We start from the raw sequence: 15,694 nt of genomic DNA, 5'->3' as shown, positions 1-15,694 counted from the left end.
ACAGTTCCAAAATTTGTGACTTCAATCTAGATTTAATTCTCATTATTTTTTTTCAGAAAAAATGTGCATTGTTTACTTGAGTACCTGTAGTATGGCTGATTCACAAATAGTGAGCCTCCAAGATTATGCAACGCGTTGACCAATCATGGTGTGCAAAATTTGCAGACCGTCAGATTTCAGGCATCGTGTTTAGCCAACTCGTTGCGAACTCTTGGAAGAGCACTAGTTTTTAATAGCCTGTATTGTTTAACTGGTGCTGGCATTTGTCTTTTCAAAATTCTTTCATTTGAAAGACATTAATGGAAAAAAAATTTCTACATGTATGAAAATCACAGACAGAACATTTTGAAGAATGACAGGTAAAAATTGATAATCAAAACACCCTTGGTGCACAACGCTTCCAGAAAACAACTTCTGTGTTGGTCATGGCCTCTCTTTGGTCTAGGTTTTAAGTCTAGCATGTAAGTAAACAAACACAATGCTTGGCTGCATGCAACTTCATTTTAAAATGAAGGTACAAAATGCGGCATTTTGAGGGAAAATCCCATTCATTTTAAATTCAAGGACTTCAAGGGTTGTACACAATTGCAGGCTGTCACTATTGTTCAGTTAACATGATAAATGCACTGGCACAAGGAAGTTCATGTACATGCAGAACCTTTTGAAATATTCTTGGCTGTAGGGTAATACACATGTACATCCCGGGAGCACTATTGTAAATTGCCTGTATTGTTTTACTGGTGTTGTCATTTGTCTTCTCAAAATTCTTTCATTTGAAAGTTATAAATGGAAAGAAAATTGCTACCAAAATCAAAGAAAGAAAATTTTAGATGATGACATAAAAATAATCGAAAAGCCCTCGGTGCAGAACGCTTCCAGAAAACAACTTCTGTGGAGGTCATGGTCTCCCTTGAAGTCCAGGTTCAACGTCTGGCGTGTGTGTAAACAAACACTTTGCTTGGCTGCATGCAACTTCATTTCAAAATGAAGGTACAAGATACAGCATTTCGAGGGAAAATCCCATTCATTTTAAATTCAAGGACTTTGAAGGTGGTACACAATTACAGGCTGTCACTATTGTTTGGTTAACTTAGTACATGTAGAACCTTTTGAAATATTCTTGGCTGTAGGTTACGCATCCCTGAAAAAAATTCTTCATTGCCATGTACCGGTACCTGGTAATGGAGCTTCAGACTAGTGCATTAGCACCATGATCACCAACATGTACCGTACATATTCCTGTACCTTCATGTACATTTACAGTACAAGTTGGGTTGGATAGCTCAGTCATACAGTGCCCCCACCATTTACATGTACTGGGGTTACTGGTTCAAGTCCCACCCCAGTCGTTTTTTGGGGCTCAAACTTTTAAGATTTCAAAATACTACAGGTATGTCTCTTGATTAAAGTTCTTTTGAAACTCCCATCTGTCCTGAGCTGAAGTGCAACCCTCACTGGCAAAAAGAAAGACAGATAAAACAAAGTTTTGCAATCAGGTTTCAGCACACGTACGGCGTGCATGCAAAGACCATTCCAGACTTAATTCATTTCGCATACTGAGCATGCTCCATGTCAAATGTGCATTAACTTGTCCGCTTATGCAGTGAGTACGTATAAAACGACTGTCAATTTCATTTCAAAACAAACTCACTTTTGTTCCTGATCGAAGTGGTTAGAGTTAGTGTGCGTGACTTACATGTGCATTATAATACTATAATACCAGTACATATTATACATGTACAGTAGCTGTAGTGCACTGATTACCAGGCCTTGACTTTTTAAAAGCTTTTCTATCCACATTGTACCTGTATATACATGTAGATACTAATACGGCAGGAGTTGTCATCAGCCCACTGGACATTGTTTAGAAAAACTTCACATAACTTTGACTGGCTTTTTAAGTGTATTTTTTTATTACAGCACAGTCATGCTGCCAATTTTAAAACTTAAAGTAGATGATTCAAAATTGTTGCAATAAAATAAGAAATACATTTACACCGGTACGTTCAAATTCATGACATTTGTAATCTTTCATTTTATTTATCTTTATGAAGAAGACGTACATGTATGACACTTTCAAACAGGAAGGTGTTTGTGTGCTAGCCCAATGGTCAAGTTAAAGAATGTCCCCACCTACACATGTACACCTGTTATTTGTGCAGAGGTTGAGGCCTGACCATACCGGTACATGGACATACATACATGTACATGTATTTTGCATGCACAATCTCTTTTGAGGGCAGTGTACATGTACATGTATACTATACATAATACATACATACATTCAGTAGCACATTTATGTGGATGCGAGTGTTTTTCCATCGCATGAATTAACGGCAAAAATTCTTAAAACGAACATACAGTACATGTACATGTAACTCACAGAATGGAAATTGGAATTGTGTATGGTACATGTGCTGTTATACTATGTATACTGTTGTATGGAAAGATGTAGGGGAGTGTTGTTTGAAGCATTTTATCTTTCAATTGCTACATGTGCCTGTCGCATTACATGTACAATGGAAATAAAATAGAGAAAATTAACTCAGTTTTATATTCGATGATTTGTTTTTTGCAGCAAAACCACCAAGCTCAGATGCAGGTATCGGTAAGTCCTCACTGGTTTTATTTTTTACATATACTGTCCTATGCATTTCACAAATACAGCAGTTAGTCCACAGTTCATGATGACCGTGTGTAACTTATACTGTATCCACATGTACAATGTACATATGCCACTGGCAAAGTAGACTCACTACTTGTATGTAGATGAGAACAGGATGAAACAACCACATGTGGCCTGTGCCTTCCATATCTGAGTGTGTTAGTTACACTCGCCAGGTGAGAAAAGCTACATGTAGCAGCTTCCAGCATGTATTGACAGCCTGATATAAAGTTTGGGTAATAATAATATTTTGTTTTATACATGTAACTGTGGAATCCTGACGGATTCTGCAGTGTTCTTAACCACTTACTGCCAGGTGAGTTGAAAAATGCAGTGCACCCATACAGGCTTTTTCAAGATTTTCAGTTTTCAAAATTCTTCAAAAATTCATCATTTCATTTAACGGACGTTTAAACATAAAGGAAGGACTCTTTGGGCACTACTCTAAGTCGACAGGCGGCCTTCATTGACACCCAAGTTTTTCAGCCAGGCCTGCAGCCTTGTAAAAAGAGCCCAGATTGTGCAGCCTTTTGTAAGATTCTTTTGTTCCCGAAACCGGGAAAAGTGCTCTGCCGACCACTTCCCAATAGGGGCCAGATTAGCATGCGATAGTGCTGTGTGGCTCATCGCTGCGATGGTGGAAAGCTTTTGTCTCTGGTGGTTATCCGCTTGCTCTAAATGCCCCAAACCGTGGTATACGGTTTCAAAACAAGGCTGGATTATCTCCACTATTGGGAGTGAAAATATGTCGGTAATTCCCAGCAGCCTGGTCTTTTGTGTCAAGCACAGTCTTTTGTTACAAGACCCAACTCTTTTGTCCAGTTTCGGGCTCCCTGGCTTCATGTGTAAAGCCTAAGTACTCCAAAACAGGTCGCCCGTCAGGAAGAAGTTAAACAAGGTCAAAAATAAATTTCATGGTATTACATGCAACAAGTCTAATTAAAATAAAGAGAGGTTTTCAGCTGGATCAGTTCAGATAAGTTGTACTGAATTAAAGAGTTTAATTGGTTAATGTTGGTGCACTCTATTGACATCATTTAATAACCAGGGATCACTGTGGAGTACAACACAGATCAGGGGAATGTGAAGGTTACAGGACTGAGGATAGAGAATGGTTGCATCCAGCTGGAAGTCAAGTATGAAGGCAACGACACCTGGCAGGAATGTGGAAAGTGTATTGACTCAGATCAGACAGTGACACTCTCTGAATGGTGTGCAGCATCACAGAAGAGAAGAAGAAGAGCTGTAGGTGACATTGAAGATGTCCGCGCTAAACTCTGCATTGGTGGTTTGTGTAGTGAGGCAGCGCCTGCTGAACAAGGTAAATGTATACATTTAGCCACTGCAAGTCTCACTCTTGCCTTAGACTCCTAGAAATGCGAGGCTTGCACTGTGGTTAGGGTTTGTGCGTTCTGATTGTAAGGTCTGGGGCCAAAATCCAGGTTCTAGTGCAATACTGCGAACTTATAGATGGAATACCTCATCCTTACTAGGCTTCCTACACCTATGAGTGTGACAAATTTGTGTACAAATCGGTGAAGGCAGTGCCAGATATGCCTTGAAATTACATGTAGCTGCCAAAATTGGTCTTAAGATTTGATCAGTGAAAGCAGCTCAGTACAAAGGGAGTCCGCTAGTTTGGTACGTTAGCTACATTTCAAAGTGTTCTGGCTGAAGGGGAAATGTTAAGGATTTCACTTACTGATGCGTGCCAGACAATAAGCTCTGATGGCATCTGCAAAATATATGCTTAGCGTGCTTTACAATCCATTGAATGCAAGTTATTGAATAATTCTCAATCACTGTCAATAGTCTTCTTTAGGTAAACTCCTGATTATCCCATCTTATTAATCACATTGAAATGTACCTGGACTGGTAGCTAATGGTCCAACCAGCGGGCTATCTGCTGAGGGGGCAACTTGGTCAGAGGCGGCTTTGATGGGGTGGGGGGGAGAATTGGCAAGGGGTCAACTCAGCTAGGAAATGACTTGGTCAGAGGCGAGTCGGCAAGGGGGCTAGATAATAAGGGGTAAGCTAGTCGGTCAGGGGGTGAGTCAGTAAAGGGCGAGTCAGCCAGGGGGAGGGTGAGTTGACCTGATTCTCTGTAAACGTTGCTCCTGTCAGTTCAGGGTAAGACCATGAATGTGCTTCTGTACATGTATGTAAAGATAGTATTGTGAATTGACATTCTGACCGGTTTTTTTGCTCTTGGAGAAAAAGCTGATCTTTGGTCTGTCTAAATTGATTGGCTTCAAGTAACCTGCATGTCTATGGGAATTGCCTGCAGTCCCAAGCAAGTGCTCCATATTCACACAAATAATTTCCTACTACCTGTATCCTTAGCGTTGCACAAGAAGCAGCATCAACATTGAAATGGTCTGATATTTTTATTCCATTCCCCATTTAGTGAAGAACCCATCCCCATCACAAGTGACCCCACCTGATAACAGAGGCATCATTGTCGGAGCTGTTGTGGGAGGGGTGGTACTTCTTGCCATCATTATTGCTCTAGCTACCTACCTTGTCAGAATGTCACCCGCAGACCAAAAAAGCAGAAGAAAGAAAACGACAGGTACTCGTAAATTATAAATCATCTTGTTTATGCCTTCTTGCAAACCTTGTGTTTTTTATTACAGTATGTTCACACGTACATGTACATGTACTACATCAATAGTAGGTGCTGACACGGTTCCACCTACATGTTTAACTTAATGAAGTGCTATTACACCAAGAATATTGCATGTTCTTCATAAAATGAACCAAAATGCAACTCCGCATGTCATTTTTCAAAACTCCTAAAAGTGTGACGATCGGTGTTTTGGACTTTGGTTTTCAGAAAGGTACTTGAAGCAAATGGGATCGATCTAGTCATAAAAGGATGATGGTTTGGCCCGGCCCTCGTTTTTTTTTTTTTTTAAGCTTGTGTTGTACATCAATTTTGATTTTACTCGCTGTTTTTTGTAGTCAATGGTTTTTGACAGAATCGAATGACGTTCGCGACTGCCGTCTTTGGGACCCGATTAATTGTAAGAAGTATTTTTTTAATTTCGTGATTATGGTTTTAATATGTGTTAATATCATCACCTTTCACCACATATAAATCTGTGTAAAATAACCTTGGGGATTATCACTCCTCAGTAAAGTTTATTGGCTAGGATTTCAACCAGGTTGTTCACATCCATCAAAAATGCTGACGTTCGAGACTTTAATTAATCAACTCTGATTAAGTTGAAAGATGGACACAGTCATCATTGATCCAGATATTAGCCATGACTTCCCTCATTACATCAAACATTGGGAATTAATTCACTGCTGTTCACTTCAAGAAAAATGAACCCCCAAAGTTGAGCATTATCTAATGGTCCATATTTGGAGGAACCTGCCATATATCTACTGTATGGTGTCTTACTGCTGCAATGGACCTACTAGTACATGTACCGGTACATGCATGTAAATACATATTATTCATGTCAGTGCAGTGCAGGTGTCAAGAACACTGTAGCGATACAAGCCACCTGGTTGCCAGCTTCAGGCATTAAGGGGGCTACAGTAGCTGGGCGGGGCAGGGCACATCACAAGAACAAAATATACTTTTAATGCTATGGTTTTTACTGGGGAGGGGCAGCTTCACGACGGGGGGATCCTTGGCAACGGACCTGGATACAAGACATTTGCAGAGGGTGGTCTCAGTACATGCAGGGTATGGATTAGTGCAGTTTTCATAAATGTGAACCACCATCCCAAAACCATGCTGAAGTTGTTAGTTGCGATGTTGGATAATTCCTCACTTGCAGCTTTTTGTATACTTTAAAGTGATCCATGTTAAATTGAAATTCGGTCTGCAGTGAGCTCCTTATGGGTAGTGCTGCTGTGAAACTCCAATGAAAAACTGAACAGTGGAAGTTCCACTATTTTAGGGTTATTAAGTTACCTACTTCAGCCTTATTTTGGGATGGCGGGTCATAAATTTTGGGAGAGAAATGTCTGGTCCTTTGTGGATCATGTGAAGCATGCCGTCAGCCATGAGCAATTCATGAATTATCAACTATCAAAGAATGCATGTACGTGTATGTACATGTACGTGTACTTAGCTAAACTGAAATGCAAGTACTTAATGAAACTTGACTTCAACTTAATTCTACTTCAGGTAATTATGGTTTGAGTCCCAAGTGGTTTTAGTATGTAGTCCAGTCATGTCTCTCTGAAACATTCTCTCTGTGTTTTTCCCTCCAAACATAAAACTAAGGAAGCATTCATTGTCGTCTTAATTGTTGATACATGTATTTGCTCTCAAAACACAATGCTGGTCAGTTTCCCCTGATAGCACTGATAGGAATACGTTTTGTCATTTATTTTGATGGCTGTTGGCATACATGTAGTCTTCTCAAGTGTTACTTACTGATGAATATTCTGTTTGCATGACATCCTTGAGCCGTCTGGTTATACGTACAGCACCTTGGAATATTTACCTTTTTTACCTTTTTACCCTTTTTACAAGTGAAGCAGTTGCTAATAAGTTTCCAGGTTGGTTTTATTTACAAGCATTTAGGGTTTGCGTTATATTTTTTAAAAAATTCCCATGTGCACTGGTACATTCATAACCAGTAAAGAAAGAAAAAAAACACATTGCTAGTTTATATTGACCAGGAACAGGAATTTGGCTTTTCAAGGTATTTATTTTTAAAAATGTCGAGTTTTGAAACCATTGTAATGCACTTGACTGTCAGAGTTTTCTGGAATGATACTGAGAGTTGTGATAATTGGTGTTATTAAAAAATAAAACCCTATTTCATATTCATGTGTCCTTCAAAAGGTGAAACCACTGTTCAGGTCGTGTAATGTGCAAATACTCGGTGCTGGTACTGGCCACGTCAAACTTTCCTGAAAGTTCTGTGCTCTTCTCTTCCTTACATGTAGCTTGAGTTATAAAAAATTTGGCGATGTTTCAGTGCTTTTTTCATAATGATGGAAAAAGGATTTGGTATCCGTATGTTTGAAAGCTACTGAGGAAAATGTAGTTTTTCAGAATACATGTAGTCTTGATTGTCGTAGAATTAACAGTAGGTTGCACCTGTAACTCTATTATCTTTGGAGGCTTGGAGGAAGAGGGTGTACACTGCATGCAAATTACTGTAGCCTTCAAAAATCCGCACATGCTGTATATGTACCGTAATTCAAATGCAGAAAGTAAAGTTGACTTCTTGTGGTATTAGTCAGTTGAAATTAAAAGAGGCGTACATACACATTAAATTTGTTATCATGTCGTTGACACTGGGACTTGTCCCTATTGTTCTTCATGCATGAGAAAATCCATTCACTTATGTGGAGATTGTAATGGATCTGAGACTGGAATCATTTCCTCGACAAGATTCAAATCGAAGGTCATGTCCAAATTACTTGGCTGGGGCCTGAGATTATGGTCTCAAGCCACGGTCAAGTAACATGACACACTGTACGTGTACTAAGCTTGGGTCTGAGATTATGGAATGCATGAGTCTATGGTAGCGGCCTCGGCAGTTCCCACAGAGTTGCTGTAATCTCAAACCACAGTCAAGTGTTTTGAACACTGCCTATCATGTTTGCAACTTTTTTAAAAAGTTGGTTTTTACTGATAATTCCCCAAGAAGTCCTAGAGAAAAAATGTTCTCCAAGATTTGTGAGACATTATGAGTAATTGATGGGGGTGGTTTGTATCATGACATATGGTATTAGTGGCTGTGGACTCCTACAGGCATTAGGGGCAGATGACACTGTAAATATTGGTTGTGATCAATTATCAATTACTGGGGTAATTGATAGGACCGAACAAGACTCCTACAGGCTAAATCTTCATATATTCATGGAAAGGTTATAAAAAGCTTTTTTGTGTTTTTGTAATTCCTAATCCTCACAGATTCTTTCAGCAATGGCAGCGACATTGAACTTCAGTCACCAAGGTAATATGATGAACTATTTCCTCAAAACCTTTTTACATTTTTTCATCATCTGGATGCTCTTCCAATGCAGTCCCATATTTCTGGAAAGTGGAGTAAAGTTTACAGATTAAACATTTTTAATCACCGGTGAATTCAATTTTGTCTTTTCAACTTAACAAAAAATAAAAGTTTGTAGGTTTGCTTGCGTTAGAATTTAATTCCTGATTTTCACTAATAGGCGTGCATTCTACATGTAAATACCAGACTCTCAGGCTTCCTGGAGTCCAAACATTTAATTTAATGTTACTATTTGTATTCTAATTGTATTCTGAGACTGGATCCAACTCATACCCTTTGTACAGGAAACATCACCATCTAGCCAGGTTTGGCTAGCTGAGTAATGGGTTTGAATTGTCGGAGTGTGCCATTACAACTTCACCCTTGGCCTTCATTTCCTGTACCACAGCATTGTGTAATATGTAAATAACACGTAATGCAGTGTGTGTAGAGGTCACTGGCAGTTGGCTTGTTTAGCTGTAGCTGAAGACAAGTTTTTGATAAATGTAGAAACAGTAATCCCTCGCTGATCAGAGAAACTACATGCAATTTAATTAATCTTCATCCTACATGGATGAAGGCCTGTAGTGTTGTGTTCCTTATAGAGTCTTTTGCCTTGGAAATTAGTGAGTGGACATGGTCAAGTCAGTAGCTACTGCCTATCAGCTTGAAATATAATTTTATGTTTCCTTGTTATTAACTTGATAAACTTTATCTAACCTGCTCAAACGTGCCAAAACCATGGTCAAAGTTGGTGCCATACATCCTGAATTAAACTGAACGATTAATTTAATGCTTATCACATCTGGCTGCATGATTTCAGGAAAAAGAGGGTTTTAGGTTTCCTGCTTAGCTTGTTTAACTGTTTTAGGCTAACTGATTGGAAAAGTCAAAAGTTGTCTTTCCTGTAGTAAGATTTTGATCTTTAGCTATTGGTAACATTAATTTTGTGCAAAGGAACGTAATGACAGCAAAGGCCCCCTGGCACACTTACATGTATGTGCATATAGATTTTCGGAAGGAAGTTTACACGACCATCATGAAATCAAACCCATGCCGGTACAAAAAGGAACAGTCACATGACACTTTAGGAAACTCAGATTATTTTTCAGAAAAGACCTGACCACAGACTTACTTCCTGCCATGTGTTTGTGAATGGTTTGTTTTAATAATAAGGGTTCATCTTTTCCTGTGGTGGACTGTCAGTTTTAAAGAAAAACCTGTTTGCCAACAAGACTAGAAAAAATTTTAAAAACAACACAAAAATTCCAAGAAACATACATGTACATGTATACAGTAGTTATCGGTAATACATCTAGTTTTATTAAATTCCAACAGTATGGAGAAGTCCTGATGCAAAAGCTTAAATTCTTAATGACTCCAGAGGATCTGCAGAAGTAATAGATGTTTCCTTTAAAGAAAGATATAGTTTTCAGAAAGGCAGTGTGCTAGAGATTTCACGGAAACTGTGACCGTTTTTTTTTTTTGGTCCAGATTTTCATTACTGTGACTGCACGGGTTGCTTCAAATAGTTTTTCTTGGGCAAAAGCTGATTTGAAATGGCATGGAAGGGAAATAACTTTTTTTTTGTTCTTTAGTTAAATCACTTTGTTTTTAATTCAATTTTTTGATGACTTTGATCACATTGATTTTCAGTAATGTGCTGGTACACATACATGTAAATATATGTACATATAGGTTATTCGATGCTGATGGTTGTAATTGGAGTTAAATCATCAGTGTGTTATTTACAACATGAGAGCCCAATGAAGTTGGTTTCCTGTCCCAGTTATTTCAAACCTTTTTTGTTCTTGATCTTTCCAGCAATGTTGCAGGACCAGAAGAGGGCAATGGCATAGCTAATGAAGGTGTGCAGAACCATGGTAAGACATTTACATCTATGTAATCTGCATTGTTCCCATGTTTTGGATTTGCAGAAATTAGTGTCAGTAGGCATGTACATGTAACATAATGATTTCTTGCTTTGTTTCCACATGAATTTTCTTATGGTACCCGGTATAAGATGGGATGCAATTCATCAAGCTTTCAGAGGAAAACACACATGTAAACAATCTTTGGTCTTGCCATTTCTGTCACAAAGTGTATTTTTTAGTTAATTGTTTCAACTTTTCAGCTTTGTCTTTTATTGATATTCTCTTCTCATGCTACTCCCTTTAAGTTCAACCTCTTTAGTCTTTTAAGGACAGACAATCACTCTACAAAATTTGGTGTTCTTTACAGACTCACAAAAATAATATGCCATGCATTCCACTTTTTACAAACACACTGACAGAAGTGGTTAACAAATCTTGTTTTCGTGCGGGTGTGTCTTTCAAACACAATAAGGTAATGCCTTGTTTATGTAATGAATGTCTCTGTTCCTGGTTTTGAAAGACTCAAATGGATGTTATAAATGTGTATGAGTTTCCGTTTTAGTTTCTATCTTCTGGCATTAGTGCATGTCCGTGACATTCATGCAGTTTTCATACAAAGTTATTGTACATACAGTGTACATGTACTTCCTGTTTCATTTCAACTCGAGGGCTTTTTGGGGAAAAAACACCCTCTAGAGTATTTCAAATTAACATTTCAGGGCATGAGGCTCGTCAGCTTTCTATGTACGTGCATTCCTTTGAAGCTGTTCCTTAAGTTTCATCATTTCTGCCAGATTTGTTTATGGAGAAAACTGAGAGTATTTTACTCAGCTCAGCTTTTGCATTACAGTATTTATTAGGTGCTGCTTTTGTGGTGGCTTACTCTACTTGGTGTGACCATTGTATTGCTCTGTCATGAATGCTGAGTTTACTAGCTGGTGATAGGTACATGTATCGGCAGGCATCACTGCAAAGCAAGCCATTCCAAAGATGTTTCAAGGAACCATGTGGTTGTGGAACAAACATGACAAAAGTAGAAAACAAGAACTACATGTAATCAAGCAAATAAAAAAACTGCAGATAATGGTACACACACTCATGTTATATTGTCTATTGCTTGGTGCAAACAACTGAAATTGATGTCTTCTTATACACATGCACATGTACATGTTAGAATTTCAATGAAAGGCATTGCTGTTTATTTCCCTCCCACCTACATGTATCTGTTGTCTTCACATCCCTGGTCATATTTTTTGCATCTACGTCTTGGTATTACAGTTGTATATGCTCAGGTGAACAGAGCAAACAAGCCTACAGCGCCACTGATCACCAGGCCAGCAAGGAATATTGCAACAGGTCTGATCTCCATCCACCTTGCATCTCCTCTACTTATAATCCATCAGTATTGTAGTCAAGTCTGGGTCTGTTTCTAGGCAGAAATGGCTAAAGCTTGGTTCCATCTCTACCTCTAATTGAAGAATTATTCAAAACCTTTTTCCACGCCAGGTGGAAACATTCTGAACCTTAGAAATGATAATGCACCTTCCTTAAGTCATAGTCTGTCAAGTTTGAAGGTCTGCAAAAAGACTGAAAACAAAGCACGACTTTTGGACCTACATGTAAGTTTCAATTTTGGAAAAAAAGTGGCTGAAAACAAGACTTGAAAGAATCCTTTGTTCCACATCAGACTTTACCTTCGATATTCATGTGTTCTTAAGGTGTTGTTCCAAACTTGCAAAATCCAGACTTCCTGCATTGAAGTAAAGTTCAGTCAGAGCATAAAATAATACTTCTAGTTGTCCACAGCCCCCCTGGACTCGTGAAGTAATCCTCTAGCCCACTTTTATCTGTTCAGCCTAAAAATTTAGATCCACGCTTCACTACAGTACTACTATGCCTTTTGTACATGTACTTAACCTTCACTTCCATGTACATAATATACGTAAATCTTCTTTCTGTTAATCTTGTGAGCATCATTGTTCTTAAGAATAGAAATCATTAACTAAATGCCATTTCTAATCTCGAGTTACCATATGTTACAGCACGTTCCATCTCATTCTAATAATAATCTCACATACCATTATTTACATGTGTAACCATATTATTTAAGTACATGTTCAGCATGTGTACACGTGCATGCCGGTAACCATGGCGACCAAGACATCTTAGAATCAGAAATATCCTCTTTTGTTTCTGGTATTACTGAGACCATATTCTGTACATGTATTTATTCATAGAGTCCACACTGTCTGGGTGATTGTTTACCACAGCTGTTCTGCCCAGGCACTGCTTAATCTGATTGTTTGGTTTTGCTTTTCCAGCAGCTCAACAGCTTTCAGGTGGACTTCATCTTTTTCACTTATTAACCCAAACTCTCTGATTGCTTGCAATTATCCTACAAGTAGGAACCATCATAAATCTTCTAAGTGTCCACTGTGCACCTGCAGTGGCGCCTTATTTTGTGTACATGTATTTATATTAAGTGTGAAAGCATATTTCATACTTTAAAGTATAGTATATCAAGCAAAACCCATTTGTAAAGCCTCAAATCACTGAAAGACTGTACAGCAACAGTTAGAAACTTTGTTATTTACAAGTTACTGTCCTCCTAAGTGATTTGCAGAGCCAGGGATATAAGAAAGTACCTGTAGGAAACAGGTGTTTGCAAGGGAGTGCAGGATAATGAGTGATGGAGGAGATCAATCTCTTCCCTCCAGTGTCAACCTTCTACTCCTCTGTATTCCTTCTCTTCACTTCAGTTTTCTTTGTTATCATCTCTTTTAGGTTTCCTGAAGATGCCTGCAGTAATCTTTGATTTTTTTGTCATTTCCAAGAAAAGCTACATGTATTAGTTTAACGGTACTTTTGCAGGTGCAATGTTCTTTTCACCATTTCTCAAAGTTTTAACACAAAAAAATGATACTAAATACCTGAAAGCAATATGGGTATCCAAACAATACTGGGTACCCAGAGTCAATGTCTGTTCGGAGTCTTTTCATTTCCGTTTACGTGTATATTTTCTTTCAGAAAATGAGGATAAGCCTGTCCCAGAGAAGAAAAAAAGGGGGTCTGGGTATTTGCCTTTGTCTGATGAAGGTGTGCAGAATTAAGATGCTGTTCACCAAAAATTTACGTTTACAAAAGCATATAATCCATGAAGCAAAAGTAGTGAGTCAGTCCTAAAAGAAGTGTTCATGTACAAGTTTACGTGTATCAACATTCTGTGGCATCATGGTGTCCAGAATGTTCAAGTACATGTACATGTATGTGAATGCAGCAGACAGGAATTGCAGAAATTTTGGCTGTTTGATTTCTGTCTAAGTTGAACGGAATGTGTTCTGATTTGTGTTTGGGGTTCAAAATAGAGACCAAACAATAGATGTAGAGGGGCCGCTGGTGTCTAGTGTGTTTTGTTTTACTGGAGGATTTTCTTGTGTTTGTTTGTTCATTTTCTTTTATTTCAGTTTTGCAAGTTTTGTCAAGCAGCTTTTCATTTGTGATTTCTGTAATCAGCACAACAAATTGATAATTGCACTTGAGTTTTCTTTCCATCTGAACTAAGTTTAAAAAAAAAATTGTGTCATCTTTGGGTATGGTTGAATTCATTACCTCACACTTGCTTGTGTAGACATTTCAGTGATTAAGTGCTAAACATGTCTTCACTGTTACTTAGTCAAAAGGGTTCGAATCTCACCCAAGAAAGGTTATTTTTTTTATCCCAAGTTGTGAGACACCAAAGGGTGTACATATATAAAACCTTGTAAATCGAGTCAGTGAAGTCCAGGCGATATGTCAGCTCCTTTCCATCAGATTCAGATGACATGCTGAGTCAGTGTAACAGCTCTCTGTATGCAACATGCTCAGGGTCCAACTCCAAAGCCCTTCTTAGCAGCCAGTTTTTGTGCTGAGAAAAGCTCTGTTGCTTTGAGAAAGCAATAAATACAGCCAAAACATGAAACCCTACAGAAAGGGTCACTTATTAAAATCGGTGATGTATCAATACAAATTTCTATGCGCATGGAACCATAAGCACTGTAATATATTGCTTAAGCAGCAGTCATTTGCTGTAGCATGCACAGCATTCCCTGTAGGTGTTAAGCAAAGCTTTGAATTTGAGTCCAGGCCTTGACCACTGCTTTGCATGTATCTTAAATACATTTCAGTTTTTTATGTTTATACAATGTAGAGTATGACGAGCTCTCTAGAAAGGAAAGACACCCTGTGTACCCTAACCCTGCTGTGAGAGGTGACTCCTTGCCCCCCAAGACAGGTCAGGGCAATGTTACTTTAGATTGGTGCTGAAATTTGTCAGCACATACTGAGCTTGCCACACCCATTAAAATGCTGTGTACCATCTACAGGCATTTGCTTTTTGCTCTTCTTTTCAAATCGCAGATTATTTTGTTAACTGGTACATGTAGGCACAGCCATTTTGAGGTTCTCTTTCTTAGCAACCCCCTGAATACTTCACCTTCTTTTATATACATGACCTACGGTAAGCATTGAGAGTTAAGCATTCATCTTTTTGGATAAATACTGCAATTTGACTATTCTTTCTTTGAAACTCTTGTGGGGAACTAGATGTCACATAGATGTCACATGTACATGTAAGGGGACCTCTTTATTCTGACCTTGTTCTAAGGGTAGTAATTTTCCTTTGTGTCTTTTAACTCACAAGGAGGAAAAACCTCTTCTGACAATATGCAGATTTACAAATACAGATTTGTCTAAGTTTGAAAGTTCATAGTCCAATTGATATGCCTACACCCATACCACATCATGCCTCAAATATTCCACACTTCCACCTGCCAATTCCGTTCTTTTCTCAGACGGTTCTGAATTTTCCAATTAAAGTTATGTTTAGACATCCGTGGAATATAGTCTTTAGCCTTTACAGCAAACAATAAAAAAAATTAGATTGTTAATTTAAGGTTAGAAAAATGAAGTACATGTCCTCAACAGAAACTTCCAGAGAAGAGTGAAGAAACATTGTTAAAATTACATGTACTTGTAGTCCTGTCTGACCCCATTAATTAGACTTGTAGTCCTGCCAGACTCCATTAATTACTCAAAATTGTCTATGTTCAGTGCAGTCCAAAACTACTTTGAGATAAACTCTAAAACTCTTTTCCTACTAGATTGTCAATCCCTAGGAGTGAACTTGCCCTGAGGCCTCCCAGGCT

General features: G+C 38.4%; 1 protein-coding gene across 1 annotated transcript in view; it reads left to right on the top strand.

The window, feature by feature from the left end:
* Positions 1-1,598: 1,598 nt before the first annotated feature.
* The window catches only part of LOC110988899 (uncharacterized), a 34,403-nt gene continuing 20,307 nt past the window's right edge, over positions 1,599-15,694 (top strand). The window contains exons 1-8 of the mRNA XM_087142440.1: positions 1,599-1,603; positions 2,550-2,608; positions 3,714-3,986; positions 5,073-5,237; positions 8,559-8,601; positions 10,462-10,520; positions 11,790-11,867; positions 14,698-14,781. Coding sequence (XP_086998566.1) covers positions 1,599-1,603; positions 2,550-2,608; positions 3,714-3,986; positions 5,073-5,237; positions 8,559-8,601; positions 10,462-10,520; positions 11,790-11,867; positions 14,698-14,781 — 766 coding nt within the window. The remainder of the gene's footprint in view (positions 1,604-2,549; positions 2,609-3,713; positions 3,987-5,072; positions 5,238-8,558; positions 8,602-10,461; positions 10,521-11,789; positions 11,868-14,697; positions 14,782-15,694) is intronic.

Source organism: Acanthaster planci, linkage group LG10, assembly GCF_054643075.1.
Source record: "Acanthaster planci isolate LZ-2023a linkage group LG10, COTS_SCS, whole genome shotgun sequence".
Lineage (NCBI taxonomy): Eukaryota > Metazoa > Echinodermata > Asteroidea > Valvatida > Acanthasteridae > Acanthaster > Acanthaster planci.
The sequence above is the reverse complement of the archived record's forward strand: the minus strand, read 5'-3'. Positions and strand labels throughout refer to the sequence as shown.